At 43.5% G+C, this 27833-nt stretch overlaps 1 protein-coding gene across 2 annotated transcripts in view; it reads left to right on the top strand.

The window, feature by feature from the left end:
- Positions 1 to 27833, top strand: part of RNF19A (ring finger protein 19A, RBR E3 ubiquitin protein ligase) — an 85186-nt gene that overhangs the window by 39067 nt on the left and 18286 nt on the right. Inside the window, exons 1-4 of one of the 2 annotated variants that reach the window (XM_073679626.1) lie at positions 7530 to 7714; positions 21620 to 22371; positions 26277 to 26485; positions 27661 to 27805. In XM_073679626.1, coding sequence (XP_073535727.1) covers positions 21785 to 22371; positions 26277 to 26485; positions 27661 to 27805 — 941 coding nt within the window. In that variant the 5' untranslated portion in view covers positions 7530 to 7714; positions 21620 to 21784. Of the gene's footprint in view, positions 1 to 7529; positions 7715 to 21619; positions 22372 to 26276; positions 26486 to 27660; positions 27806 to 27833 lie in introns of those variants that run through there. The other variant, XM_073679625.1, reaches the window with a different exon arrangement.

Here is a 27833-nt window from a genome sequence, read left to right as displayed (position 1 = left end):
AACCACCACCATTAACTTCCATCACAGACAGTGACCATTAAATAATGTGATTGTTGGTACGGGCCCTTGCGACGCAGACTTAGGGTGTCAATGTGTTGGGATGGCTGGTGGGGTCCTGTCATCTTAGTCTTCCTATAAAGCCTTGTCTGCTGCTGGGCTTTATAGGAGCACCGCATTTTGACTGTATACCGTAATACAAGTAAGTATTGCAGTATATAGAAAAATCTCAAGTTCCCTAAGGGGACTAAAAAAAATTCTTACATTTTTTTTTTTTTTTTTTTAAATTGAATCATCTGTTTCACCCTTTTAAAAATAAAGAATAAAATTAACTATATCTGGTATTGTGTCCATAAAATTCCGATCTATGAAAATATAAAATTAATGAATCGCTACGGTAAACGCAAAAAGAACAGCACCACCCCCCCCCCTCCAAAAAAAAAAAAAAACCAACAATGGTTGAAATGTGACCTTTTTTCTTGGAATCGTCTTCCATTCTTTAACAACAAGGTAAAGTGCAAAACTACAACTTGTCCTGCAAAGAAAACAAGCTGAAAAAAACGTGTGGCTCTCGAAAGAAGGAGGGGGGGCGAAGGTACAAAAATGAAAATTGGCAGTGTCGGGAAGGGGTTAAAGTGTATCTCTACACCCATGATCCACAGCCTCTGGGTCTCCAGCTGTTGCAAAACTACAACTCCCAGCATGCCTCCACTTTGTTTTCGGAGTGTTGTAGGCGTTGTAGTTTTGCAGCATGTGTGGGGCCTCAGGCTGCGGATCATGGCTATCTATAGCTCTCGATCTGTATTTTGTGCTGCCTGGTTAATGGCTGTGCGAAGGTTACACTAGGAATCTCCAAGAGGAACGCTGATGGCCTGTGACATATATAGATATTTGGATTAGAGGGGAAGTGGTGAGCGTCCTGTCACTGATTGTTTGGAGGAGTCACACAGGAACGCAGCGGTCAGTATACCTATAAAAAGAATAGATAATCTCTGTCAGGAGGGGGAATTATGCCGTGGATTTACACCGCCAGTGTATAGGAAAATCCTCCTAACAATGTAGCAGACAGTCCGTCCTGGGGGCACAAACGCCAGATATTAATCCCCCCGCAGCACGTTCTCACTACTTCCATCATGGAGGTTTGCTGGTTCTGCGTCAGTATGTTCAGTGGTACCGATGTATATTATACGCAGCTTTAGGCACTTTTTTTATGCGGTAGATCTGGAAGCCGCCACATCTAGTGTTTATTACCCTGCGGTATATAAGGGGAAGTTCACGTATTCATATGTGAGGTCTTCCAGACTGACATCCTGTCTGAGCGGCCTCTTAACCCCTTAAGGACACTGCCAGTTTTCGTTTTTGCACTTCCATTTTCTTCTTCCTTTTCTTCAAAGGGCCGTAACTTATTTAGTTTTCAGTCCACACGGCCACAAATGAGGGCTTGTTGTTTTTTTTTTTGTTTTTTTTTTCATGAAGAATTGAAGGTTTGAATGACACCATTTACTTTACCACTTATTGCACTGAAAAAAAAGGCAGTGATTTCCAAGAGAGGTGAAATTGGGGAAAAACAAAACGCAATTAAGTTGTTTTCTTGGGTTTTGTTTTTACAGCGTTCATTGTCTTGTGGAAACAGACTTGGCAGTGTGATTCTCCAGCTCAGTGACAGCTGGCCTCTGACCTCCTGGGCCCTCTTTACATACCTCGACCCTCCAGGATGGACATATTAGTTATGGAGCGTTAAGGGGTTAAGCCCCCCATACACATTAGATAACTGGTGGTCAAATTATCATTTGACCTGACCTACAGCAAGCTCTCCTGACATACAGAAAAACTCAGCTTGACCAAGCACTCATGTTCTCGTTGAGAGAGCTGCTGCCAGACTCCTCTGGCGGTGGCTTATTTCCAGGGAGAGCAAAAGGAGCCGCCGTTGGAAATCCAATGTGCCGATTTTTCTCTCCCCCGGCATCATCATCAACACTATTAGTCCCCTCGACCCATTTCAGATTCCTTTCACCCAGTCATCCAGTACCTTGCTCCGCACTGATGAGGGGCAACAATCTCTACACAGTTGTCTCCTTTTGGAGGAGACTGGTTTGGCTAATGGTGCTCTTGCATGAGTAGATAATCTGAAAACATGCGCTGTTTTTTTTTCTCTTGTAACCATATAGCTTCATTGATCCATACACACACACAGATCCATGTCTCCTGTCCAGGAGACCCAGAAAAGGTCCTATTCTCATTAGTTTTGCAGATTACACTCACCATTAAAGTCCACCTTGATCCATATACAACGGATAACACACTGAAGACACACGTACATCACAGCTCCATCCTTCTTTCATCCATATTTAATTGATATGTTAAAAGTCGGTGGATACAAAAGGTCAGACAGTCCCCTGCTTAAGTGAAAAGAAATTAGAAAAAAAACATTGCAGCTGGGATGACGCCTAAGAAAAAAATGGTAACAGACGAATGTGTGAATGCCGCCCTGCCTGCAGCACATCGCACCATGTAAGCAGAGGATGTGCTGCTGATAACATAATGTACGGGGACAAAACAATCTCATGAACTGCTCTGTCCTCGTTATCGTTGGTCGCACTGTGTAAGTGAGCTAAATGACTTGTCTTCACATGCCAATCCACTATATACATTAGACATTTAAGGCTCATTCAGACCTCCATTTTTCGCATGTGAGTGCTATCTGTGTTTATGGATTGCGCTCAGTACCTGTGATAGTCTATGGGGCCAGTCTGTAATTTTTCACAGACCAAGATGTTGGTGGAAAACTGGGGACATGTCAGATATCCATCTGAGGGTCGGATCAAAGTCGGCAATGCAAGTCAATGGGTCCGTGAATAAATTGAACCACACTCATCAGAATAATTGGTCTGTTTTTGTACGTGGAAAAATCCTTACTTATAGGACAGCTGCCTTCAACCGGTGACACTATATAGGTTTTTTCACTGCTGGTGGGAAGGTGATTTGCATCCTTTTTTCCCAGTGAGCATTGCCTGGCTGATAAGACTCCGTACACCCCATAGACCAACATGGAAGGCCTCCCACCCAGTCTGTGTCCTGTTTTGCACTGACAAGGGGCAATAACATCTGTCTATGGAGGGGTCTCTTTCACTGCTATGGTCATGCCGGGTATAGTAGCCTGAGAGTTTAGTAAGTACATTACGTATGCTATTTGACTGTGCGTGTGCTTTATAGTCTTATGTGAATAGTGACTGAGGACTGGGCTGTGCTGGTGTTTTCTCCCAGGAGGTCTACATACTGGTTCAGTATCTGTCGCTGTGACTTGTTGCATGTGTCTGCGCTGCTGCATGACCTGGCCCTTTCTCCCTGTTCAGTCCCTGAGGTCTCCTGTAGTCCTAGCTCCCATGCTAGTCACAGTGACGGGGCTGTTCCCGTGTGTGACGCGGAGTCGGCTCTGCTTCCTGTTGCTTACTAAGTGGTAGTGAATCCATAGGGTGTCACGATATTATGAGAAACCAGTTCTTCGGCTTTCGCCTGCATTTCTTTCCTTGCCTTTTATTTTTATCCTTTTGGTGTAGTCACTGCTATCATCCATGATCACGCCAGCCTGTGTTCTTTACAGGACACCCAGACGATGTCTGCCCTGACAAACTGCTGTATGTAAGTGACAGAGCTGTGGGCTGGTCAGAAGACAGATCAGCTGTTGACGCTAACCTTTCTGTTAGAGACAGTCCCAGGGAACCCGAACTAACATGGTTTTCAGGCAAATTGCAAGAATGTCCCTATAGCAAGGGAAAAAATTGCCCAAGATGTATACGACGGAAGCACATCAAAGTGTATAAGATAAATAATAACACACAGAGATGTATGGTAAAGAGGGGGTCCTGTAGTGACAGGTACGTCCTGTTAGAGGTGCAGAGGGCTGTACCCACTCTAAGAAAAAATAGAGTACAGCACTCTGCACATAGAGAGCCCATGTTAATTACGAGCCATGGGGCTGTTCACACATCTGTGTCTGTCCACAAAAAAATCAGAGATTTTGCCTTTTTTGTTAAGTCTTCACAGATCAAAATTACCATGGAAGGTCCCCGGGTTTGTGAAAATCAGACAGCGCATGTATGTCCTGTGTGCAACATGGCAATGAGTAGGAGAAGCTTTGTAGTTGTAGTTTTTTTTTCAGCAGTGATAATCACTGATACTAAAATACTGATGAAATTCGGACCTTTTTATGCGTACAGGAAAAATCTCTCGACGTCTGAATGAGGCCTAATGCTGGAAAAAAAATAGAGAATAGTCTCCCTGTCCTCATCCCCCACAGAAAGATGAAACAGATTTTGGTGCACATATCCGTTTGGTATATCTAAGAACTGACCTGATTTTAATGCTCTGTAAGGCTATGTGCCCACGATGCAGAAATGCTCTGGATTTTTTCCTGAGCGTTTCTGCATCTCCCTGGCAGAAAAAACGCATGCGGATTGTGCATGCGGATTGTGCATGCGTTTTCCTGCCAGGGACATGCGGATGTGAAGCGTTCACTTTAATTTCCACATGCGGGTTGACAAGCACTTTCCAAGCGATTTTACCATCACTTGGAAAGTGCTTGTCAACTTGGTCACACTATATAAATCCATGCAAGCGGCATGGCTTTATATAGTGTGACCGAAAGAATGGTAAAAAATAAAAAAAATAAATCTATACTTGCCTTCCGATGGCCCCCGCAGTCTTTATTCGATCCATCCTGGTTTGCTGGCAGCTCGCGGTACACTACACTGAAGGACCTGCCGTCACATGACTTTGACGTTGGCGCAGGTCCTTCAGTTCATCGCGAGCTGCCGGCAAGGGAGGACGAGCGCAGCGGGGGCCATCAGAAGGTAAATATAATATTTATTTATTTTTTTTACAGGTTCTATGGTACCCGGGTCTAGAGGAGAGTTTCCTCTCCTCCACACCTGGGTACCATCTGCACATTGAAACGCATGTAATCCGCATGTACAGATTCAGTGATGCGGATTCCATGCTTTCCAATGCAAGTCAATGGCGGCGAAAACTCAGCGCTTTCGCAGTAGAAATTTCCGCAGCATGTGCACAGCACATGCGGATTATCATTGGGGAACATGGCAGACCTTCTACCAAACATTTTTTAAGCGTTTCTGCAGCGGAATTGCCGCTGTGGAAACACTTAAAAAACGCATCATGGGCCCACAGCCTAAACTTGCTGTCATTCACTTGTTTTGAGTAGTCAGTTCCTCTTTATCACCATTCTGCCAGCACTATAGGCACTGGAACTTCCTTTCCTATTCTCAAGATGCATTGCTCCTTCTCTTGTCCTTGCCTTCCTTGAATTAAAAACACACCCGTCTGTTATATCAATATGCAGTTTGAAAGACAGAAGAGCAGGGAAAGGCGAGATGGACAGCCTCCTCCTGCTGTAGAGATGAAGCCCCGTCACCCCTTCCTGTAATATGTCTCCGTTGGTAGAAACAGGCGTTGGACAAGAAGCTAGACAGAAAGGAAACTTAGTTTTTGCTATGTAAACCTGGTGTACATTAGTCCTGTGTTAGTTGTAGATAATCATCCCTCTTTTGTTTCTGGTTGACAGCGCTAATCAATATGTTGCATGACAGTCGTCTTACCGCGTAGGGGATTTTTTCTCTCCTTGTGACTGTGCATCCTGGTGTAATTGCTTTGTGACTTCCTTTGAGGTAATTGTGACTATTTTCAAGTACAAATGCAAAGAAGTTATTTATCACGTGTATATTTCATAGTGAAACGCGCCCTGGTTAGTTTCTCTTTGTACATTTTCCACTTCCAGATTTCTAAAAACGAGAAGAAAAAAAACAGAATTATCCTTTAAAACTCATGTCCGTTCTTTCCCCATCATTTATAAAGAAGACCCCTCACAAACCGGACGCGAAAGACAAAGGGGAGAGAGATTTTAAGATAAGGATTTTTCACATAAAAAGTCCAACAAATTTGCGCTATTATGTTTCGAGAAAATATCCAAATAAGAAAGGTTAATACGAGCGCAGTGCGGCTGTCTTTTCTGGGGCATGTATTAGGGCCACAGCTCCCAGGTGGTCCACAGCTTCCTGGTGGTCCACAGCTCCTGTGATATGAACACACAGCATCGTATAGGGCAACAAAGCTTTTAGTATGTGTTACTATTTTACTGGGGACAGATATGCTGACTGAGAAGGGGTTTCCAAGTAGTGGACAACCCCTCTAAGGTCAAAGATTGTAGTCGGTCCTCAAATTACAGCCTTAATACAAGCAAAAAATGTCCGGTCTTTCGAATTCCCCCTGTGCCTCTCTGTTCCCGAGCTATGGCCCCCCTCTCCTCTGTATACAAATCTAAATTTGTTAGCCAAGGAGGTGTGGTCTTCATGAAGTCCACATGCCACACCCACTTGGCTTTTAAAAACTAGATTTGCAAGCCTTTTCCTATACCAGGGCCTTGCCATACATACTGCCTGGCATCCAGCTGAAAAGGACAGTGCAGAGCTTTGTGGGCTGCTGAGAGCTGGGTCTGAATCTTAAGGTACACTTACTGTTTTTTATCTGCAGTGGACTTGGCCATGCCTTTTAGGTAAAAATACAAATCAAATGGCTATTAGACTCAAACAAGTCTCTCCGTTCCCGAGATATGCCCCCCCCCCCCCTCCTCTGTATACAAATCTAAATTTGTTAGCCAAGGGGGTGTGGGGTTCATGAAGAAGTCCACATGCCACACCCACTTGGCTTTTAAAAACACTAGATTTACAAGCCACAAACAGGAGACCATATGTCAGAAACATATAGGCGCAGGAAGAAAAGAAAGCGACGCCAGTTTCAGGAGAACAGCGGCCTTTGCAACAAGTAACAAATTACAGTTGTGCTCAAAAGTTTACATACCCCGGCAGAATTTTTCCTTTCTTGGCCTTGTTTCAGAGAATATGAACGATAACCAAAAAACTTTTTCTCCACTCATGGTTAATGGTTAGTTGAAGCCATTTATTGTCAAACTACTGTGTTTTCTCTTTTTAAATCTTAATGACAACAGAAACATGTAAACTTTTGCGCACAACTGTATATATTTGTAGCAAGTGATGGATCCTCCATAAAAGCTGTGAATTTTAATTTTGGATGGTTTTGATGCTGCTTCTCCAAGTATTTATTTCCCACAAATTATAACCAACATATTATATTATTGAGATTTGTATCACAATGCAATAATTTTCCTTTGGAAACCCCCTGCTGGACGGAGGACCTGTACCCGTATCCTGTGGTTGGGGGTTAAATCTGTGCAGGTTGTCCGTTTGTGTGTGGCGGGCATACAGCTAGGCCTTCCTGTAGCCCTGGGCTGGTGGCACTAGTGTTGCTGCCCTCTATGGTTCCTCAGAGACTGCCGTTTCTCCTGTTTATACTGTGAGACATTCCAGGGAGAGCAGAGACTTCTCTCTGGTAAAGGTCATAAGCTGAGCCTGCAGCCTGTAGGAGCAGACTTTGTTGTCTCAGGAAGTAATGATTAACATGTATGGCTGCCGCCCACAGAGTACTGTACGGGCACTGCACTCTGTTGTCATTACCCCATGTTTTCTCGTCACTTCATGTGAGCAGCGTCCTCTGTGACTGCTCAGGAAGAAGCCGTATATGTAAAGCTTAAGATTCCTGTGTGACCGAGGAGTGGCCTTCAGTGCAGCGTCTGCTTAGCTGCTGTGTGCGGATCATAGACCTGTGTTCCCGACTTCCCTCCATTGCTGTAAGTGACACCGCCAGTAACAACGTATATCCTTTACAGACTTCTGTGCCGAAGGTGTTCGGATTATTTCTTTGTGTTACAAGAGTGGACACGAAGCAGTCGGGTCTGTTAAGTTACTAAAGCAATGAGATTGGAAAGATTTGTTTAAACTTTTTTTTTGGTAATCGCTCAATGTAAAACCTGCCTGTACACACTCCTCATAGGACGTCGGGGCTGGTACGTCGTATGTCTTGGTTTAGAAGTTGCAGATCCGGTTGTTGTGAAGGGTTGTCCCGTCTCTGGAATGTAAAGGGATTTTCATCTTAAAAAGTATTCAAAGTCATAATTGTAAATTATGACTCCGGCCATCGATGCCAGACTGGCGATTGTCACTGTGTCCCCATCAACAAGGCAGTTTTCCATAATTTGGTTATTTTTTTTACAAACCGGCAAAATAAAGGAAAGTACAATTTGTCATGAGTTATTTTTCCTTATATATTTTTTTTCATAAAATGGTAGAGTTGGAAAGGACCTCTGGGGTCATCGCGCCCAACCCCCTGCTCAATGCAGGATTCACTAAACCATCTCAGACAAATGTCTGTCTAGCCTCTGAAGACTTCCATTGAAGGAGAACTCACCACCACTCGTGGCCGCCTGTTCCACTCATTGATCACCATCACTGTCAGAAAGTGTTGTCTAATATCTAATCTGTATCTTCTCCCTAGAAATTATAATATTCACTGCTTCTCCTCCTGTGATTGGGTCTCCCTGGGACTCAAACTCCTGTCTCCTTGTTCTCAGGCAGCAGCTCTAGCTATATTAGCAACAGCCCATAATGAACTTTTCACTATTTTTTAGTACATTTTTCTAGCAATATGTTCATTATGCTTGATTATATAGCGCCATTATATTCCACATTGCTGTACAGACATTATCAGCACTGTCCCCATTGGGACTCAAAATCTAGATTTGTCTTGGGAGAGTGAACCGGGAGAAAACCCACACAAACATGGGGAGAACATACAGACTCCTTGATCCTTATTGTTGATGGGATTTGAACCCAGGACCCCAGCATTGCCGGGATACAGTGCTAACCACCGTGTGTGGGTGGAACTTTCTTTTAATGGCGGACATGACCTGTCAGTATCTGTTATGTGATGACAGCTCTGTTTATCTCTGCGCTCCATTGAGATCATGTGAATATTTCCTTAATGCCACAAGAAATTTCTGGTATTTCAATCATACCTCGATCCAAGGTTGCCAATGGCTTAAACTGGTTCAAGCACTGCCTAATGCAAATCCAATGTGTTATTCGCTGGAGAATCCAAAGCCGATGCTCCCGATTTACTCTGCTGATATCCCAGGATCCACACAAGGATTTGTCTCTGTCATTGAATTGGGCGAATCTGTGGATTTCCTGTTCATTATGGTCCATTCACCAATGTTGGACATGACGTATATGATGACACTCCACATTCTGTGCAAATAAATGGGATTTTCGCATTCGCACGCTACAAAATATTTTCCGTGTGGATATTAAAAAATCAACCTTGTAAATGATAAACCGACCATTGATTTCTACAGATTCTGCCTGGGAAAAGTTGAGACAATGGGTATATTCCTTGTGTGGATGTTGCACATGACACGTTGGCGACTTGTGGGGGGGAAATTGAGGCAGATTTCATTGTGCAATATGAATTGTGAAAACCATAAGAAATTTCTGCTGTTTTTTCTGCAGATTTCGAGATGGTGACAAATCCTCATCACGTGCGTGCCAATGTGGTTCGCCGGTCGCGGGATATATGCGATTAATAACAATAGGTAGGGTTAGCGGTTGACCAGCACATTACCATGACACATATGTAACCTTATAGGGTAAATATTGGACGTCGGTCCTAGAAATACTGATGTGGTGATAATTTACCTGTTGGCGTTAGTTTCTTTACGCAGATATTGGCCGATATTTGTACAGCAATGAGGACGATGTGTCAGTGATATGTCCCATTGTATTACTGCTTATATTAGATGTGTCACACATGGTTCATCACGGGGGAAACTAATAAAGTGTATTCTGCGGTGAGTGCGCTGATATCTGGGAGTATGTGGGTTACTCCCTGTCTCCTGCGTTTCCTGGTGATTAAATCTCTCTCTATATCTATATGATGCTTATTATATACTGGTGTGGACAGAGCTGGATACAATTTCTACATCATTAGGGACATTGCAGCTTCCTACTATGTCTGGATTTTTTTTTATGTATTAGCTGAATAGCTAAGGGGAACTTGTGAGATAATGTTTATTACTGGAACTGTGAACGTCACTTATACTTTCTGTCCAGGTCATTTCCAATAATTAGGAGTAGGTATTTTCTGTATGGTCTGTATGTGGTCGTCATTGATTCCTTGTTCTGTCAGTCATTAAAGGGGTATTCCCATTTCCCAGATCCTATTCCAATATGTAGTAGGTGTAATAATATTAGCAATTACCTCCTATTAGAAATGTAGTATAGTTTTTCTGATTCACTATGTCACTTACCCCATGTGCAGGGCATTGCAGGAGCTTAGGTATTCATGGTTACGACCACTAAGAGCTATCTAACTCACTGAGTGGTCGTAACCATGGAAACCTTAACTCCTGCATTTACCCTGCACATGGGGTAAGCGTCATAGCGAATCTGAAGAACTATACTAAATTTCTAATTAAAGGTATTTGCTAATATTATTAAACCTACTACGTATTGGGATAGGATCTTGTAGATGGGAATACCCCTTTTAAATTATTTTAACCTTCGCCGTTGATCATCCAAAACTTGCTTCCAATACAGAGCAACAGAATTTTAATTTGAGGACCTGCTACTTCCCATAAACATGAAATGTGTTACCTGGTGTAAATACCACTGTTCTCCTATATCTGTTTTTTTGTTTTGTTCCTGTACCTCTACAGTCCCCCTCCTCCCTGCATTTAAATCTAGTCTTTTGTTTAGCTAAATGGGCGTGGTCCTGAAAGACTCAGAGAAAATGGTTGAGGATCACGCCCAAGTCTTCTTTAAAGGGCCTTGCTTTTGGAACTTTTGACCATCCAAATGTTTTTATTACAGCGGCCACTGCTGGGGCAAATGTAGTATTACATGGCGACCAAACTCATGTTAGTCAGTCTTCTAAAGAAGCCCCACTCTCTGACTTCTAAATATGTTTTAATTATTAAAAAAAATTACTATCATTTGTAGGATAAGCACTTTAGGATTAAAATTGGAACTTGTCCAGGAGTGTTACTGACCAGCAGACGTATCCTCCCTTTAAATTTCCAAGCAGAACAGTTTGTTTCCCATGTTTCTCCTATCAGCTGATGCTTTGTGTACCAGCCCTTGACAAGTTTATGACCCAGCATAACTATCATGAACTGAGCAGCCTGCAGTGACGGCCTTGGCTTCCTAAAGCTCAAATGGAAAGTTTTGAGAAGTTTTGAAAAAAAAAAAAAAAAATTCACAGTGGATGAGCTGAAAACAACATAAACCAAAAGTTTGAAGCGATTTCCCTGAGTGCCCACTTACAAAGTAATATTGCTGCAAGTGCCTCCTTACAAAGTAATAGCGACCCTAGTGCCTGCTTAAAAGGCTGTTATGCCCCGAGTGCCCTTATTAATACTTTAAATTCCCCTTATAAAATAATAATGCTGATTTCATGCCCCCATAATAAAAATAATAATGGCAAGAGTGCCCCGTTAACCAGTATTAATACCTCAAGTGCCCTGCCCCCTGTGTACCTCTCCCAACCAATCAACTGTGAGACATATATCGGTGGTCCACAGCCACGTGGCGGACCCCTGCAATGTTCATTTACATAAACGTTCAACGGTCTTTTGAGCCTGTGTAGGATTAAAGTGGCTTTCACGTTATATAATTGTCGCACTCAGTCCCAAGTTGGCAGCAGGGTAACGAAAGAGAAAACCGTGTGGCGAATAAAACCCAAGGTTGCTGAAAAGGAGAAAGGGGGACCAACAAAAGGAGAAGGGGGCCAGCAAAAATCTGTTTGTCCCAAGTGGTCAGGAGTCCTATAGTGTTAACCTGCACCCTTTTTTTAAATTTATTTATTTATTTATTTTATCTTTGCAGCAAAGCCCACCATAATTTTATGTACACCTCTGCTCATCTGCATCATCAAAGCCATTTACAAGAATTGCCCAAAGATCGACACCTATCGCCTATCCACGGATGTGTCTGATTGCTAGGGTCCCACTTTGGAATAGGTGATTAGTATCTGATCACTGGTGGGGTCCCACATGTGGATAGGTGATCAGTGCATGATTCCCGGGAGTCCCACATGTGAATAAGTTATCCCACCTGTTGCTAGGTGTTAAAGGGGTCACTCCTGTCGCTGGATATTGATGACCTATACAATGAATAGGTCATCAATATGAGATCGGTGGCACTTGGCACCCCCCACCAATCAATGTGGTTACACCACCCGGCCGTTATAACAGCTGAACAAGGCTGCTCTGCGCAGCTCCTATCCAGTGTGTAGTGGCCACTGCCGAGTGCTGCAGAACAGCTCCTATTCCCTTGAGTAGCTTTTTGCTGCTCTATTCACAGTGTTAACATCCACCTGGCACGTCTAACAACTGATAGGTGAGGATTTTGCGAGTTGGACCCCCACTCGTATTGATGACCCATTGTCTGGATAGGTCATCGGTAAACTGTGTCCGGACAACCCCTTTAAGTATCTGATCAATGTGGATAGGTGAGGTGTCAATCTTAGGATAACCCTTTAATTTGCCAATTTACAATGTAAAAAAGGTCCAGAAATTGATTGAAAGCCAAATTGCCATTTTCACCTCTCTAATGTCACTGAGTGACCAAGGCCGGGTGCTATGGGAGCAGTAAAGGCCTGGTACAATGGGAACAGAAATGCCCTATGTATGTATCCTGCACCCGGAGCTTATGCTAGGCCTGTGATATTGCCCATGCTGTGGTCATGATCTATCCTCGTACTCCTTTTTTCTATGGAGGTTTTTTCCTCATCTTAGTGGTTGTAGTCACTGGTAAGGAGTAGCATTGCAAGGCTCAGTGGGCGTCCAGACATCTATAGGGCCAAGGACGGGCCGCAGTGTAGGATTCTTGCTTCGGCTTTATGTTCAGCTTCCCACATGAGAAATCATTTCTGAGAAGCCTCTTTGCAGTCTAATCGCAAAGTAAGGTACAGATCAGCTTCTTCTCTAAGTGTATGGTACTGTGAAGTGGGACGTATAGTGGAGATGATGCTCGTGTATACCAGGGGCATCTATAAAGGGGCGCCCTGGATTCAGCACACACTGCACATCCCTCAGTTGACTCTTTCAGAATAAAAGGTTGTAGTTTGCAGCAGATCCTCCATACTTTTAATGGTCGGTCCAGCTGAGTGCTCGATTCAGTTAACAATCCTCAGAAGTAGCTATTAAAAGTTTCTAAATGCGTTATCTGTCCGTCCGTGATCGCTCTATCAAATAAGGATATGGCAGCCGGTGCTGGCGTGGGTCACTGCGCCTCCTGTTAATCAATAACCCTTATGAAATCCATTCTATAGATCGCAGTACAAACTCCAGCACCGCCGCGGTCTCATTACTTCTCTGCCGTGCCCAGTGCTGCCTAGGACTGTAAACTGCATTATCACCAGGTATTCCAGGTATTTCTCTCTACTTTACTTCCTGATCTGCTTGAATGTTTGGGTTTTTTTTTGTTCTCACTCGAGAGAAATGAAAGTAGAAGAGTCCTAACATCTTGCTGCAACACGGGTTGTTTCCAGTAAGTAAAGGCTTACCCAAAAGTGTGTTTCCCTATTAATGAGAAAGGGAAACAGAAAGGTCTGCATCCTCCATGTAGCTCTGCGTCACAATGAAAGTTAGAGCCCTTTCTTAAAGGTGTTGTCTTGGATTGTGTGTATGTGTATGTATACATACGTGTATATATGTGTGTGTGTGTGTGTATGTATATATCTATACTTATATCCATAACGACATAACTATATCCAAATATATAATGTAATGTGTGTTTCACAAGCAAATTACTTATTGCTGAAATCACGTTTTTGTGTCTCTTGTATTTTTAAAAAAATGTTGTGGGGGGGGTGGTGGTGGAATTGACATTTCTGAAGAGGACGGACGAATCCTCTTAAGACCTGTAGCAAGATCAGCCCCCTTGATAAAGTGGCATTGGTTTCCTCTTGCCGTGTGAATCTCCTACGTGTCTCATTTTGGTTTCCATTTTACACACAGAAAAATAAGTTTGTATTTTGGTCACAATGAAAATATAAAACCCTTTTACTTTGTGGACCTCCTCCTCATTTTTCCCAGTGCCCCACGTCTCCCCATTTATGGTCATGAGCACATGATTACGGTACATTACAGAGCACATTACTTTAGGATGTTATAGCGTGATTAATCCCGTACAGTTTTTCCTCTTTGTAACATGAGCGATCCCTTTCTTTCAGTAGCGGGGATAGACGCTCTTTGGCTTCAGACTTCACAACTACTATTACATGTGTATTAGCAGTAGTCACTGTTACTGCTTCTTTAAGAAAAAAACATGTGCGGACAAGTGTATCCTCAGCAGAGCTCTACCAAAGTGGTGACATGATATGGAAGGCTTCCAGTGAAGAGCCTGGCCGTTCTGTAGAAGCGCTCCTGGTAGAGATCAATTTGTGCTTACAGTAATAATGGGGGTGCGGACTGATATTTGCTCATGTCTGGTGGGTGTCAGTATCTTCTATGAGGAGCCAGTGTATATTTGGCACTGGATGTTAAATGTGGTTCTCCAATTCTGTAAAATAATAAAATTATGGGGCCTCTCGCAGTGCCCCGTGTTGTCAGGCACTACCACTGGTAACGAGGTGTGCCTGGTGCAGTTTACTAAAACTTTGAGAAGAGCCGCAGTACCAAACACAGCCACTAGTAAAAGTCTGGAGCTGTGTTCATGAAATAATGCGAAGGATATGTCACTGCCTGAGCGACGCAGTTTCTTTAGCATATTCATGGGGTCCTGAGAATGTTGCCTTGATAGTTAATTATAATGCATGAGACCTACTAAATGTCACTGTGAAAGCGTTGTGGGCGCTTCCGAATCCGGTACTGAACGGACGTTTTCGTGCTGAGGCCCCCTTAATGGTTGCATCAGTTTCCTCTTGCATTGTACGTCTCCTACGTGTCTCCTTTTGGTTTCCATTTTACAAATACACAAATGAGCTTCAGTGTTTGTCAGTATCAAGATGATCATATAAAACCCCTTTTACTTGTGCATCGTCCTCCTCATTTTTTCCAGTTCCTTACATCTCTCCATTTACCGATGTGACTAGGGGGTTGTGTTTTAGGTGAATGGTCACCACGATGCAGAAGCGTCTATGGATGGGTCCGATGACGGGCACAGTGTGACACTACCTTTTTTTTTTTTTTTTTTTTTTATTTCCGTGCGTTCTTGAGGCAAAATGAGGACCATGAGGAGATTATGATCCAGAATTCTTCATGTTTCGATGAAAGATGATTGTTTTCTTCGACCCGTGACCAACCAACGAATGTTCGTTATTGTTCAAAACACCAGTATGGCATTGTGGATCTTTTTTTGGCCGATTTATAAGCACTGGTTGTATCATCGGTTATTAAAGAAAAATGTATCCATTATTGGACGATGTAGCCTGAGATGCATTTTGATCTGTCAGCCTACAAACGATCGTTTGTTGGCCCATTTTCATCTAATGTGTATGGGGTAACTGGTTCACATGTATATGAACTACAAACCATGCTTGTATTGCAGTACCTAGCCAGACCTTGGGGTCTCCCGACCTGATTGTATTGCAGTACCTAGCCAGACCTTGGGGTCTCCTGACCTGATTGTATCGCAGTACCCAGCCAGACCTCAGGGTCTCCTGACCTGATTGTATTGCAGTACCTAGCCGAACCTCGAGGTCTCCTGACCTGATTGTATCGCAGTACCTAGCCGAACCTCGAGGTCTCCTGACCTGATTGTATTGCAGTACCTACATATACAGCAAAAAATGGCAGAATTAAAATATAACTTAATGGGATAATTAAAATCTAAAATAGTATCTAGATACACACAAACAAACATAAATAGGGATGTTATTCACCCAGTGGGGTGGACTAGTTCAGAAAATACAACAGGAGATATATGTTCCTTAATTTACTACAATAATGTTTACTCCTTAATAGTAGAGAGAGACTATCATATGCAAACAGTGGAAATTCATAAGTAGAAAGAAAAGGAACAATCTCACCGGTCCTGCAGCACGAATTTCTCCACAGAATAGCACAGGGTTAATCCAGCGGTCATCCACCTCTGACCCTATAATGCCCTGTTCTCATATGCTGTCCCTAGGACCCCAAAGCTCCCGCCCTGACAAGGGCAGTCCACAGCTGACCCTAAAAATCTGATCAGCCCTACATAGACCCTACAAAAGTTTCCCAACGCGTTTCCTCACCATCAAGTGATTCTTCAGGGGAGTAACAGAAAAATTATTATCAATGGTCTAGGGTATGGTAACCCTCCATGCAGGTATATAGAAAAGGCAGTGGCAAAATGGCCACAGGTTGATTGCCTTAAGTATGTTCAGGTACAATTAATCCAAATAATTCCCATGTGTGTACCTTGAGACACATCTGGTCTCATTGGATAACACCGTAAATAGCAGCAAACTTTAGCCAATTAAAGCTCGTATATGCAAATGCCCCCTGCAGGAGCTAAACCCACCCACACATACATGCCCCAGCGATCCACAAACGCCCCATAAGGGGCAGACAGCGATCCCCTACCTCCCAAGGCAGGATCCCCCCGAGGAGACACATCTAAGACCCCCACAAAGAAAAATCCATTATAAGACCCCCTGAAAACGAGATAATCTAACACTTCCCATGCAGTATGCTCCATTCCCACGCCGTGGAACGCTGTTTGCGCTCCACCGATGTCACTTCCGGTCATGTGATCCACACCGCGGCGTCACTTCCAGTTTCTTGGAACGCAAGCCTGCGCTCCACCGCCGTCATTTCCGGTTTTGTGGAACGCAAGCCTGCGCTCCACCGCCCCATAGCCATCTCACAGACCCAAAATCAGTGGTCTCAGCAAACATAGCACAATGACCGACCACAAAGAGCATCCCCACTATGTCATAAAGCCTGCACAATGCCCCTAAAGAGGGAATGTGCAAATGACAAAAAGGGGGGGGGGGGGGGGACGCCTCGTATACATAAGATCTATAAGACACACCCCATATATATATATATATATATATATATATATATATATATATATATATATATATATATATATATATATATATATATATATATATATATATATATATACACCTCATAAGCTTAAAGCCACACAACCTCCAGTGGGAGGATAAAAATGCAAAGAGTGAGGATATGTACAGGGGTTTATAAACGATCTTAGATAGCATGGGATAAGAGGGCATAATCAGTACATTAGAAACGAATAAGTACTTCCACCAGCTCAGGGGCACTGCGATGGGTAGCCCTTGTGCGCCTACCTACGCTAATCTGCTCCTGGGCTGGTGGGAGGAAACAATGGTCTTTGGGGAGGGAGTCTGCTCAGGCGTAGAGAGGATTGAAATGTGGGCACGGTATTTAGATGACGTATTTGTCATATATAGGGGCTCCGTTCAGGAATTTCAGCTCCTCGTTGAGGGGCTTAATAAAAATCCGATTGGCCTGAGATTTACGTGTGAAGCAGACTCTACTTGTCTTCCTTTTCTTGACGTTTTGATTCGCAAAGGTAGAGGTGGTCTTGTGGAAACGAGTACGTTTCGAAAACCTACAGTGACCAACTCGTTGCTTCGATGGGAAAGTCATCATCCTGTTCCCCTGAAGAGAGGTATCCCTACAGGCCAATATCTGCGAGTTCGCAGAAATTGTACCACCAATCTTGCTTTTGAGGAACAGGCTGCCGACCTCCACAATAGATTCCATGAAAGGGGTTACCCTAGAGATGTGGTACATCAAGCATACCTCAAGAGTAGGTCCAGAAGAAGGTCCAGCCTGTTGACTTCCAAACCTAAGGGTGATGATGGAGAAGTGGTTAGGTTTATTACAACCTTTAGAAACGGAGCTAGGGAGGCGAAGGAGATCCTTAACAAGTATTGGCCTATCTTGGAAATGGATGGAGATATATCTCCATACCTTGGGGGGTTCCCCCATGTTACATATAAAAAAGGCCGCTCTCTCCGGGACCGTTTGGTACATAGTCACTACTCTGCACCTAGACAGGATAATTGGCTTGGCTCTTTGACTAAGGGATGCTATAAATGTGGAAAATGTGTGGTCTGCTCATCGATACAGTGCGGTAAAACATTCCGAGGCAATAACATTGACAGGGAATTTCGGGTGCTGGACTTTATTAACTGCCGTACACAAGGGGTGGTTTATAAAGGTACCTGTAAATGTGACCTTGAGTACGTTGGTAAAACAAAACGTGAATTGAGACGGAGGATAGGCGAGCATCTGGGGGACATTGAACATCATAGGGAAACACCCATTGCGAGACACGTTAATGAGTTTCATGGAGGGGACAAGAAGGCCATTTTGTTCATGGGGATAGAAAAGGTCCCTAAACCCCATAGGGGAGGTAACTGGGATCGTGTAATCCTACAGAAGGAAACAAGGTGGATTTTCCGACTTAAAACTATGGCCCCTATGGGGCTGAATGAACAACTTACATTCAACTGCTTTATAGATGAGTAAACTCTTGTACTTTTCTCCCGATACTGCTGGCTTCCTTAGCCTTGGACTTTCTCTTACTCTTTGGAACTAGATATTACATAACCTTCTTTTGAACCTGCTTGGACATCAATGTATAAATACACCTTTTCTCTTTCATATGTGTATGAGATAGAGTGAACAGGGATATGGCTCTGAATCCCTATATGCAAATCTACTTATATATTCTCCCTGTAAGTTGAGCTTTTTTGTCCCCCTCCCCTTCTTTCTTTTCACCCCCCCTCCCCCCCTTTTCACCACTTATTCGTTTCTAATGTACTGATTATGCCCTCTTATCCCATGCTATCTAAGATCGTTTATAAACCCCTGTACATATCCTCACTCTTTGCATTTTTATCCTCCCACTGGAGGTTGTGTGGCTTTAAGCTTATGAGGTGTATATATATATATATATATATATATATATATATATATATATATATATATATATATATATATATATATATATATATATATATATATATATATATATATATATATATATATATATATATGGGGTGTGTCTTATAGATCTTATGTATACGAGGCGTTCCCCCCCCCCCCCCCTTCCCCCTTTTTGTCATTTGCACATTCCCTCTTTAGGGGCATTGTGCAGGCTTTATGACATAGTGGGGATGCTCTTTGTGGTCGGTCATTGTGCTATGTTTGCTGAGACCACTGATTTTGGGTCTGTGAGATGGCTATGGGGCGGTGGAGCGCAGGCTTGCGTTCCACGAAACCGGAAATGACGGCGGTGGAGCGCAGGCTTGCGTTCCAAGAAACTGGAAGTGACGCCGCGGTGTGGATCACATGACCGGAAGTGACATCGGTGGAGCGCAAACAGCGTTCCACGGCGTGGGAATGGAGCATACTGCATGGGAAGTGTTAGATTATCTCGTTTTCAGGGGGTCTTATAATGGATTTTTCTTTGTGGGGGTCTTAGATGTGTCTCCTCGGGGGGATCCTGCCTTGGGAGGTAGGGGATCGCTGTCTGCCCTTTATGGGGCGTTTGTGGATTGCTGGGGCATGTATGTGTGGGTGGGTTTAGCTCCTGCAGGGGGCATTTGCATATATGAGCTTTAATTGGCTAAAGTTCGCTGCTATTTACGGTGTTATCCAATGAGACCAGATGTGTCTCAAGGTACACACATGGGAATTATTTGGATTAATTGTACCTGAACATACTTAAGGCAATCAACCTGTGGCCATTTTGCCACTGCCTTTTCTATATACCTGCATGGAGGGTTACCATACCCTAGACCATTGATAATAATTTTTCTGTTACTCCCCTGATGAATCACTTGATGGTGAGGAAACGCGTTGGGAAACTTTTGTAGGGTCTATGTAGGGCTGATCAGATTTTTAGGGTCAGCTGTGGACTGCCCTTGTCAGGGTGGGAGCTTTGGGGTCCTAGGGACAGCATATGAGAACAGGGCATTATAGGGTCAGAGGTGGATGACCGCTGGATTAACCCTGTGCTATTCTGTGGAGAAATTCGTGCTGCAGGACCGGTGAGATTGTTCCTTTTCTTTCTACTTATGAATTTCCACTGTTTGCATATGATAGTTTCTCTCTACTATTAAGGAGTAAACATTATTGTAGTAAATTAAGGAACATATATCTCCTGTTGTATTTTCTGAACTAGTCCACCCCACTGGGTGAATAACATCCCTATTTTTGTTTGTTTGTGTGTATCTAGATACTATTTTAGATTTTAATTATCCCATTAAAAGTTATATTTTAATTCTGCCATTTTTTGCTGTATATGTCCGATTCTTGTTGGCGGATTTTTTGTGGCCAGATGGCCTTTTTTTGAGATTTGTATGTATTTGCTGTTTATTGTATTGCAGTACCTAGCCAGACCTTGGGGTCTCCCGACCTGATTGTATTGCAGTACCTAGCCGAACCTCGAGGTCTCCTGACCTGATTGTATCGCAGTACCTAGCCAGACCTTGGGGTCTCCCGACCTGATTGTATCGCAGTACCTAGCCGAACCTCGAAGTCTCCTGGCCTGATTGTATCGCAGTACCTAATGGGACCTCGAGGTCTCCTGACCTGATTGTATCGCAGTACCTAGCCGAACCTCGAGGTCTCCTGACCTGATTGTATCGCAGTACCTAATGGGACCTCAGGGTCTCCCAACCTGATTGTATCGCAGTACCCAGCCAGCCCTCGGGGTCTCCTGACCTGATTGTATCGCAGTACCTAATGGGACCTAGGGGTCTCCCGACCTGATTGTATTGCAGTACCTAATGGGACCTCGGGGTCTCCCGACCTGATTGTATCGCAGTACCCAGCCAGACCTCGGGGTCTCCCGACTTGAGCTAATCTGCCTCCTATAAGCCGGCAATGCGCACATGCTCTGTGTTTTGTGCAGAACTGGTTTAAGGGTCCTTATATCCTAAAAAGCTTTAATACCTTCATCCCTGAAGGATATGATGAGGGTTGAGTAAAGGTGTTGTCCAGGGAAAAATCGTTTTGGCAAAAGGTTGAGTGGTTGAAAAATAAGAAAAAGCTTAAATTAATATTACAAAATGATAATTTCTTCATGGTTGCCCCACCAGTTTCTACTTTTTGATCCGATCTTGACACACTGGCCGATCACTGGCTATGATCCATTTTTTTGCATTGATGGGCACATCCTAGCACTTCTGAGCGTCAAAACTGGAAGTAGACTGGTGGGGCACCTGGGTAGCGTCGTAATTGGGGTGATGGATATTGGTAAAGAGAAATATTGTTTTTGTTTTTTTCCGCCGGCAAACATCTCCTCTGGGCCACCCCCTTAATTTCTGGTTTTACTGATTTCTTGAAACGTGGGATTATTATAAATATTTTTTCTCTCTCCTGCCCAATCTACTCTCTCGTATCTATTGAGAGTAGTTTGAGCAGATGTTTAACCTAAGAATCAAGCTGAAAATGATTTTTATGGCATACTGTAATCTACGGGAAAGTTTGTTTTGCTTGGAGGAAATAATTTTGGACTCTGTCTGTGACGTGGTTTTTTGGCCTCTGAACGTTACCAGGAAGTTTCAGGCAGTAGTTGTTCCCCGTCACGGCCCTGGCTCCCCGCCATCTAGATTCTCACGTTCCTTTTTCATTTCAGATTTATGAGACTGTAACTCCAAAAACCTTCGCTCAGTAATTTTGACTTTTTCTTGTTTCTATTCACAGACTAACTAGGAGCGGCTTTACCTACGACACAAGATTTCTCGCCTGAAACCGGAGAACCAGGATTGATTGGCGAGCTGGTTTCTCTCTGCCCGGGGCTGACGCTGCTTGGTATTATGGACCGTGCCGAGCACACATGCTGAATGAATCATTTGTGGTTTTATAGCAATGAGTTTGCATCGGCAGATGGGTTCAGATCGGGACCTCCAGTCGTCGACTTCCTCAGTTAGCCTTCCTCCTGTTAAAAAGGCACCAAAGAAAAGGAGAATACCATGGGGATCCATCTTCCGCAAGAAAAAAGATCCAAAACGGAAATCAAGGGACTTGACTGGCGGGGTGGATGGGATTGCCAGCATCGAAAGCATTCACTCGGAGATGTGCACTGATAAAAACTCCTCCATCTTTTCTGCCTCCGTTACCTCCACAGACACTGGGACAGCGTGTGCTAGCAAGCAGAGCGGAGACTATATGGAGTGCCCCCTGTGCCTTTTACGGCACTCTAAGGACCACTTTCCTGAAATAATGACCTGCCACCACCGTTCGTGTGCGGACTGCTTACGTCAGTACCTGCGGATAGAGATCTCCGAGAGCAGGGTCAATATCAGCTGTCCAGAGTGCTCCGAACGCTTTAACCCTTATGATATCCGTTTAATACTTAATGATGATGTATTGATGGAGAAGTACGAGGAGTTTATGCTCAGGAGGTGGCTCGTAGCCGATCCAGATTGTAGATGGTGTCCAGCTCCCGACTGTGGGTAAGGAAATTCTATACTTTAGATGATGGTGGATCTAAATACAGGGATATGAAAGAGAGCAAAATCTCACAAACTCTGATGAATAGACCACAGGATTACTATTTTTTCTATATTTAAAAGGGTGATCTGGTCCATATACATGACCTTTTCACCTTCACTTATCGGTAGTTAAATGAAGCTTCGAAAAAAAATGACCAAGTGCAGTGTTGTATTCAGCTGTCCTTGTTTCTTAAAGGGGTTGTCCCACAAAACAAATTAATTTTAATCCATAGATCTTGGAATAATAATAGCTTCCACAATTAGATGTGTTTAAATAAAATGTTCCTGTGCTGAGATAATCTTATAAATGTGCCCCTGCTGTGTACTGTGTAATGGCTGTGTCTGATTGGCAGGAACATGGTCTGATCATACTGCATCTCCTGGGCAGGGGAAGAAGCAAAAGAGTATACAGACATTACAGCAGGGGATCGCAAATAATTTTCTATTTGAGGTAAAACATTTTTTTAAAAACAGGCAGGGAAATGTTTTACCTCACAAAAAGAATTAGCTGTGATCCCCTGCTGTAATATCTGTATACTCTCTTGCTTCCTCCCCTGCCCAGGAGATGCAGTATGATCAGACCATGTTCCTGCACGGTCAGACACAGCCATTACACAGTACACAGCAGGGGCACATTTATAAGATTATCTCAGCACAGGAACATTTTATTTAATCACATCCAATTGTGGAACTTATTATTATTCCAAGATCTATGGATTAAAATGAACTTTGTTCGTGGGAAAACCCCTTTAAGTGCCATAGGACAGTCACACAATTCACCTCCATATTTTGGCAGGGAAGATTTCCAATTGTGTTTTTTTTTTTTTTTTTCCTTTTTCACCTGTTTTGAAAACACCAGAAAATAGGACTGTGAAGGAGCCCTAAGACAAGGTTCAGACGGCTGGACGGAAGTCCAGGCCACTTATACCTGCACATTGCAGACATGATTGGTAAATCGCATCTCTGTGTGCTCGTCCTCATCGTGGGCTGTCTTTTATTGCATACTCTATTCTTATCCAGAATACCACATGGTGCAATTATTTTTCAATGCAGACCATTGGTCGTGTGGATAAACGCCCTTGTGCGCTAGTACATTGGCTATAATTGGGCCATATTCTGCGGTCTGTCGCTCAACTGAATGAGGCCTAAAGGAAACCTTTCATTGTTGCTTTTGATGTACATCCAATGTAATGTTACCTGTGAATTTGTTACAGATTATGCCGCAGATTCACCACAAATAAATGACTTTTCTGCAAGATATTGAATTGCAGATTTGAACATCCACAGCAGACTTGTGGTGTGAACGCAGCTTTATATTCTCTACTAGATTTTCTCTGTGGGAGTTGGATTCCCAGGATAAACCGGCCTGACCTGTGAACAGGGGGAGCGGTAGTGGGATGTGCTCATAAGTATAATCACGTCAACTCCTGGGAAAGAGCCGTGATGTGAAATTTTGTTTATCGCCAGGTGATGGACCAATACTGGAGCTCCTTCGTTTTGGACAGTTTTCCCATCTTATACTCGTGTACAATATGTAGTCAGTGATAACAATCGGTCTGTTTTTAAGCACTAAATTAGTACAACAGTAAGCAGGTAGCTGTTCTTTTTTCTGGTAGTCCATCACCACATCCAGAAACGGGAAGCAAAAGTGTGATATTTAGATTCAGAAACTGGATGTTCCCAGTTTCAGCAGATTCTTGTATTCTCCATGCTACACCAATTCTGGGGCGCCCTTTTGTAGGGTTCTGCCTTTTGTGGTTCCTCTATTATTCCTCCTAGAAATGTATAAATAAATTGACCTGTGGCGGTAAGCTGGAGGCGTGTCCCTACGCGCCCCAATACTGTCCAATCAGAGCTGATGGGAGGAGACTGCAGGGACACGCCCTCAACTGCTAACGCCTAGAGGTCAATGTATTCCTTTATCTCCAAGAGGCAAAACGGAGCAACAGCACAACGCAAACATGTAAGAAAATATGCTCCAGAATTGTTATATAACAGGGAACACAAGTATTAAGTGAAACGGACATGTCTGGAGACAGGCCATCTATAACACGTATTCTCTCACTCCTAATATAGACTTTTCTGGCCAGAAAGTCTAATACCTGGACACATTCGTTTTTTTTTTTGTATCAAAACAACTATAATGAAGAGCTTATATCGTAGAAAATAGACAGGAAAGCAGACGCATCATTGTAACTCGCTGGATGGATATATGAGATATGCCATTGTAGTTGAGTCCAGGTCAGGAGATCTGCGGCCGATCTAGGAAATCCTAGTCTGTATCCGCACTGCCATACTCGGAGAACACACATCAGCCGATCTATGTAGATTTTTCTTATGAAGTACTTAACCAAATGGCGACACTCGTGCTGTGGGTGGGGAGACCAGGCCGACTGCAGTCATTATGAGACACTTCAGGACAAGGGATTTCTTTGGAAAGGGATAGGACTTGCTCATCCCTGTTCCTGGCGACACGGAGCCGGATATAATAAAAACCTGTATGAGCTCCTGGGTGTGTGACATGAATTCCTGCATTTAATACCATGTGTGACACCTAAATAAATATATGATGGAAGTAATTACAGAGGAGGTTAATAAGCCCAGCATATAAATGAGATGTGAAATGTGGCAGCTGCGTACACCATGAAGATGAGCCATGGTGGCCATAGCCATACTGGGGAACTATCCATACCGGGATAATGCATCAGGAAATACAGTATTTAATGGGCAAAGTCTTGGGGTACATTCTCATGTTCAGGACCCGCTGCAGAACTGCGGACTTGCTTTTTTAGTTTTTTACACATGTGGATTTTCCTCATTGATGCAAATCTATGGGGTAAATCCGCATGCATATCTGCAAGAGCAATTGACATGCTGCGGATCTGAAAGACGAACCTCATGTCAGTTTCTGCAGGTGATCCGCAAGTGCACAGAGACGTATAGTGGACATGGGATTTCTAGAAATCCCATCCACTATGCTGTAACATCTGGATGCTGCGTTTTTGACGCTGCATAAATACGCAGCGTCAAAACCGCAGCAAATCCTGAACGTGGGAATGCACCCTGAATGCCCCCATAAACATTAGATGTAAACATATTTGTATAGGGACTTTCGATGTACAGTGAGACAGAAGACAGCAAGGGTAATCGAATGATTGGGCATGTTGAATTTACATGCCCACTCCCTTAGTTCTTCAAGGAGATAACTTCACCTCTGGTGGTGGCTTATCGAAGTCATAGGGTCACCATTAGTCACAGGTATGACTAAAGAGGCAGCATCCTGGTATTGTGAAGGACCGGTGGCACAGGTTGCCCTTCCTTTCTCCTACCCCACAGGTGATCATTGCTGTTTTGGCACAGTCCTGGAGAGGGTTGCTGGGGTCGGAGCAGGACCCCGAACAGATTAGCAGTTTTGCAATCACTGATGCAATGAAAAAGTATTTTTTATGAACAGTCTTTATAGTTATTAAATATTGTTGTACTGTTCGTCAGTAGCATTTGTGCTTTTCCTCTAATTCCTCCTGGAAATATATATTTAATGATCAGATTCTATATAGACATGCTCCTTTTGTAAAGGGCAGTGGTTGTTAACGTATCTTCTCATTTCCATTAGGAGTACCAGAGGGACTGCACAATGCCTAGTTATAAGAAAAAATGTTATTTTACAATAATTCACTATCTGATCTATCCAGCGGAGGTGACTGCTCCCTCTCATTTCCATTAGGAATAACAGAAGAACTGCACAATGCCTAGTTATAATAAAAAGTTATTTTACAATAATTTATGATCGGATTTATCCAGCGGAGGTGACTGCTCCTCTCTTTAGCGTCACTATGGGCTCTAACCAGAGATCTTTTGCCCTCTAGTTACGCCGTCATCGCTTTCGGCTGCGCCAGCTGCCCAAAGTTAACCTGCGGTCGTGACGGATGCGGAACGGAGTTCTGCTACCATTGTAAGCAGATATGGCACCCGAACCAGACATGTGACGCTGCACGGCAAGAGCGGGCTCAGAGCCTGCGCCTGAGGACAATCCGGTCGTCATCCATAAGCTACAGCCAGGAATCTGGAGCCGCAGGTATCTGATCACGTTTTTCCCTTTAATGTTTAGGAGCAGAAATATACTGGTGTCATAGAAAGGCGCTTGTTCTGGGGTATTGTGCCAGTGTGGATGAGACACCGAGCTGAATTATTTCTTCCCATTGTACCAACTGATTATCTCATGAGCTCAGCAGATCAGCGCCAGGCAGTGTAAAGAGGTCTCCTTATCACACTTCGTGCTGGCACCGAGCCCAGGGCGCCAGCGTACAATCCCAATACTCTTCTCTATTATTCACCATTCATTTCAGGGGCGTAACCCATCCTGTCGCCAGAGCTCGGGGTCCTGCTGCTGTCGGTGTAGGTAGAGCGGAGATTTCCTTCATGGACTGTCTGCATTACACCAAGTCCTATAGACAATGAATGGGTTTGGGGATAACACCAGGTGCACCAATGGTTATAGATGAGCATGCCCACAGCTCACTGAGCATGCCCACAGAACTCTCCCATAGGAGTAAAAAGGTGGCTTTCTGATTGGACTGCTATTAACAAAGCAGAAGCTCAGGCAATATGGCTGCCCCCATAATGATGGTCTGAGGGGTGATCCTATTCACTAGAGCATGAGGTTCAACTAAAGTGTATGAACCCCTGCGGGATCAATTTTATTTTTTTTTACTTAAATGCATGTATTTTGGACTAAAAATATTTGCAGTTAGGTTTTATTTAAAAAAAAAATAAAAAATGCACCGTTTGGCTTTTCACAAGCTTTTTTTCTTGCATATTGCTGGCTGCCTAATCAGTTAACTGAGAATCCATCAGTGAGCTCCCTTTGAGAGTGTAATGTGTATTTGTGTTATTCGGAGCTCTTCTTTACTGATTCATGACCCCAGGCCACATCAAAGTTGAGCTGAAGTTTGATGTGGTCATAAATCAGCTGAGAGGAGCTTTAAAAAAAAACAAACAACTGATCACAGTTACAAATTCCCTGTTAGTAGGCACTCACTGATGGATTCTCAGTTAACTCATTTTGCAGCCAGTGAAGTGCAGGGAAAAACGCATGTGAATGCCCAATTAAGAAAAACATTTTTTCTAGCCTGAAATACATTCATTTAAGTAAAAAAATAGTAAGCAGGACATCTTGGGGTTTCTGTTTGGTTCAGTCGTGTCGTGTTAAGCTAATAGCACTTTTTTTGTTTCTTTTGTTCCCCTAACTAGCGGATGACATCAAGCCTTGCCCAAGATGTGCTGCCTACATTATAAAGATGAATGATGGGAGCTGTAACCACATGACGTGCGCCGTGTGCGGCTGTGAGTTTTGCTGGCTCTGCATGAAGGAGATCTCCGATCTGCATTATCTCAGGTGAGTACGTGGCTGCACCGCGCCCTCC

Source organism: Phyllobates terribilis, unplaced genomic scaffold, assembly GCF_046119375.1.
Source record: "Phyllobates terribilis strain yellow unplaced genomic scaffold, ASM4611937v1 Scaffold_4__5_contigs__length_816908805, whole genome shotgun sequence".
Taxonomy (NCBI): Eukaryota; Metazoa; Chordata; class Amphibia; order Anura; family Dendrobatidae; genus Phyllobates; species Phyllobates terribilis.
The sequence above is the reverse complement of the archived record's forward strand: the minus strand, read 5'-3'. Positions and strand labels throughout refer to the sequence as shown.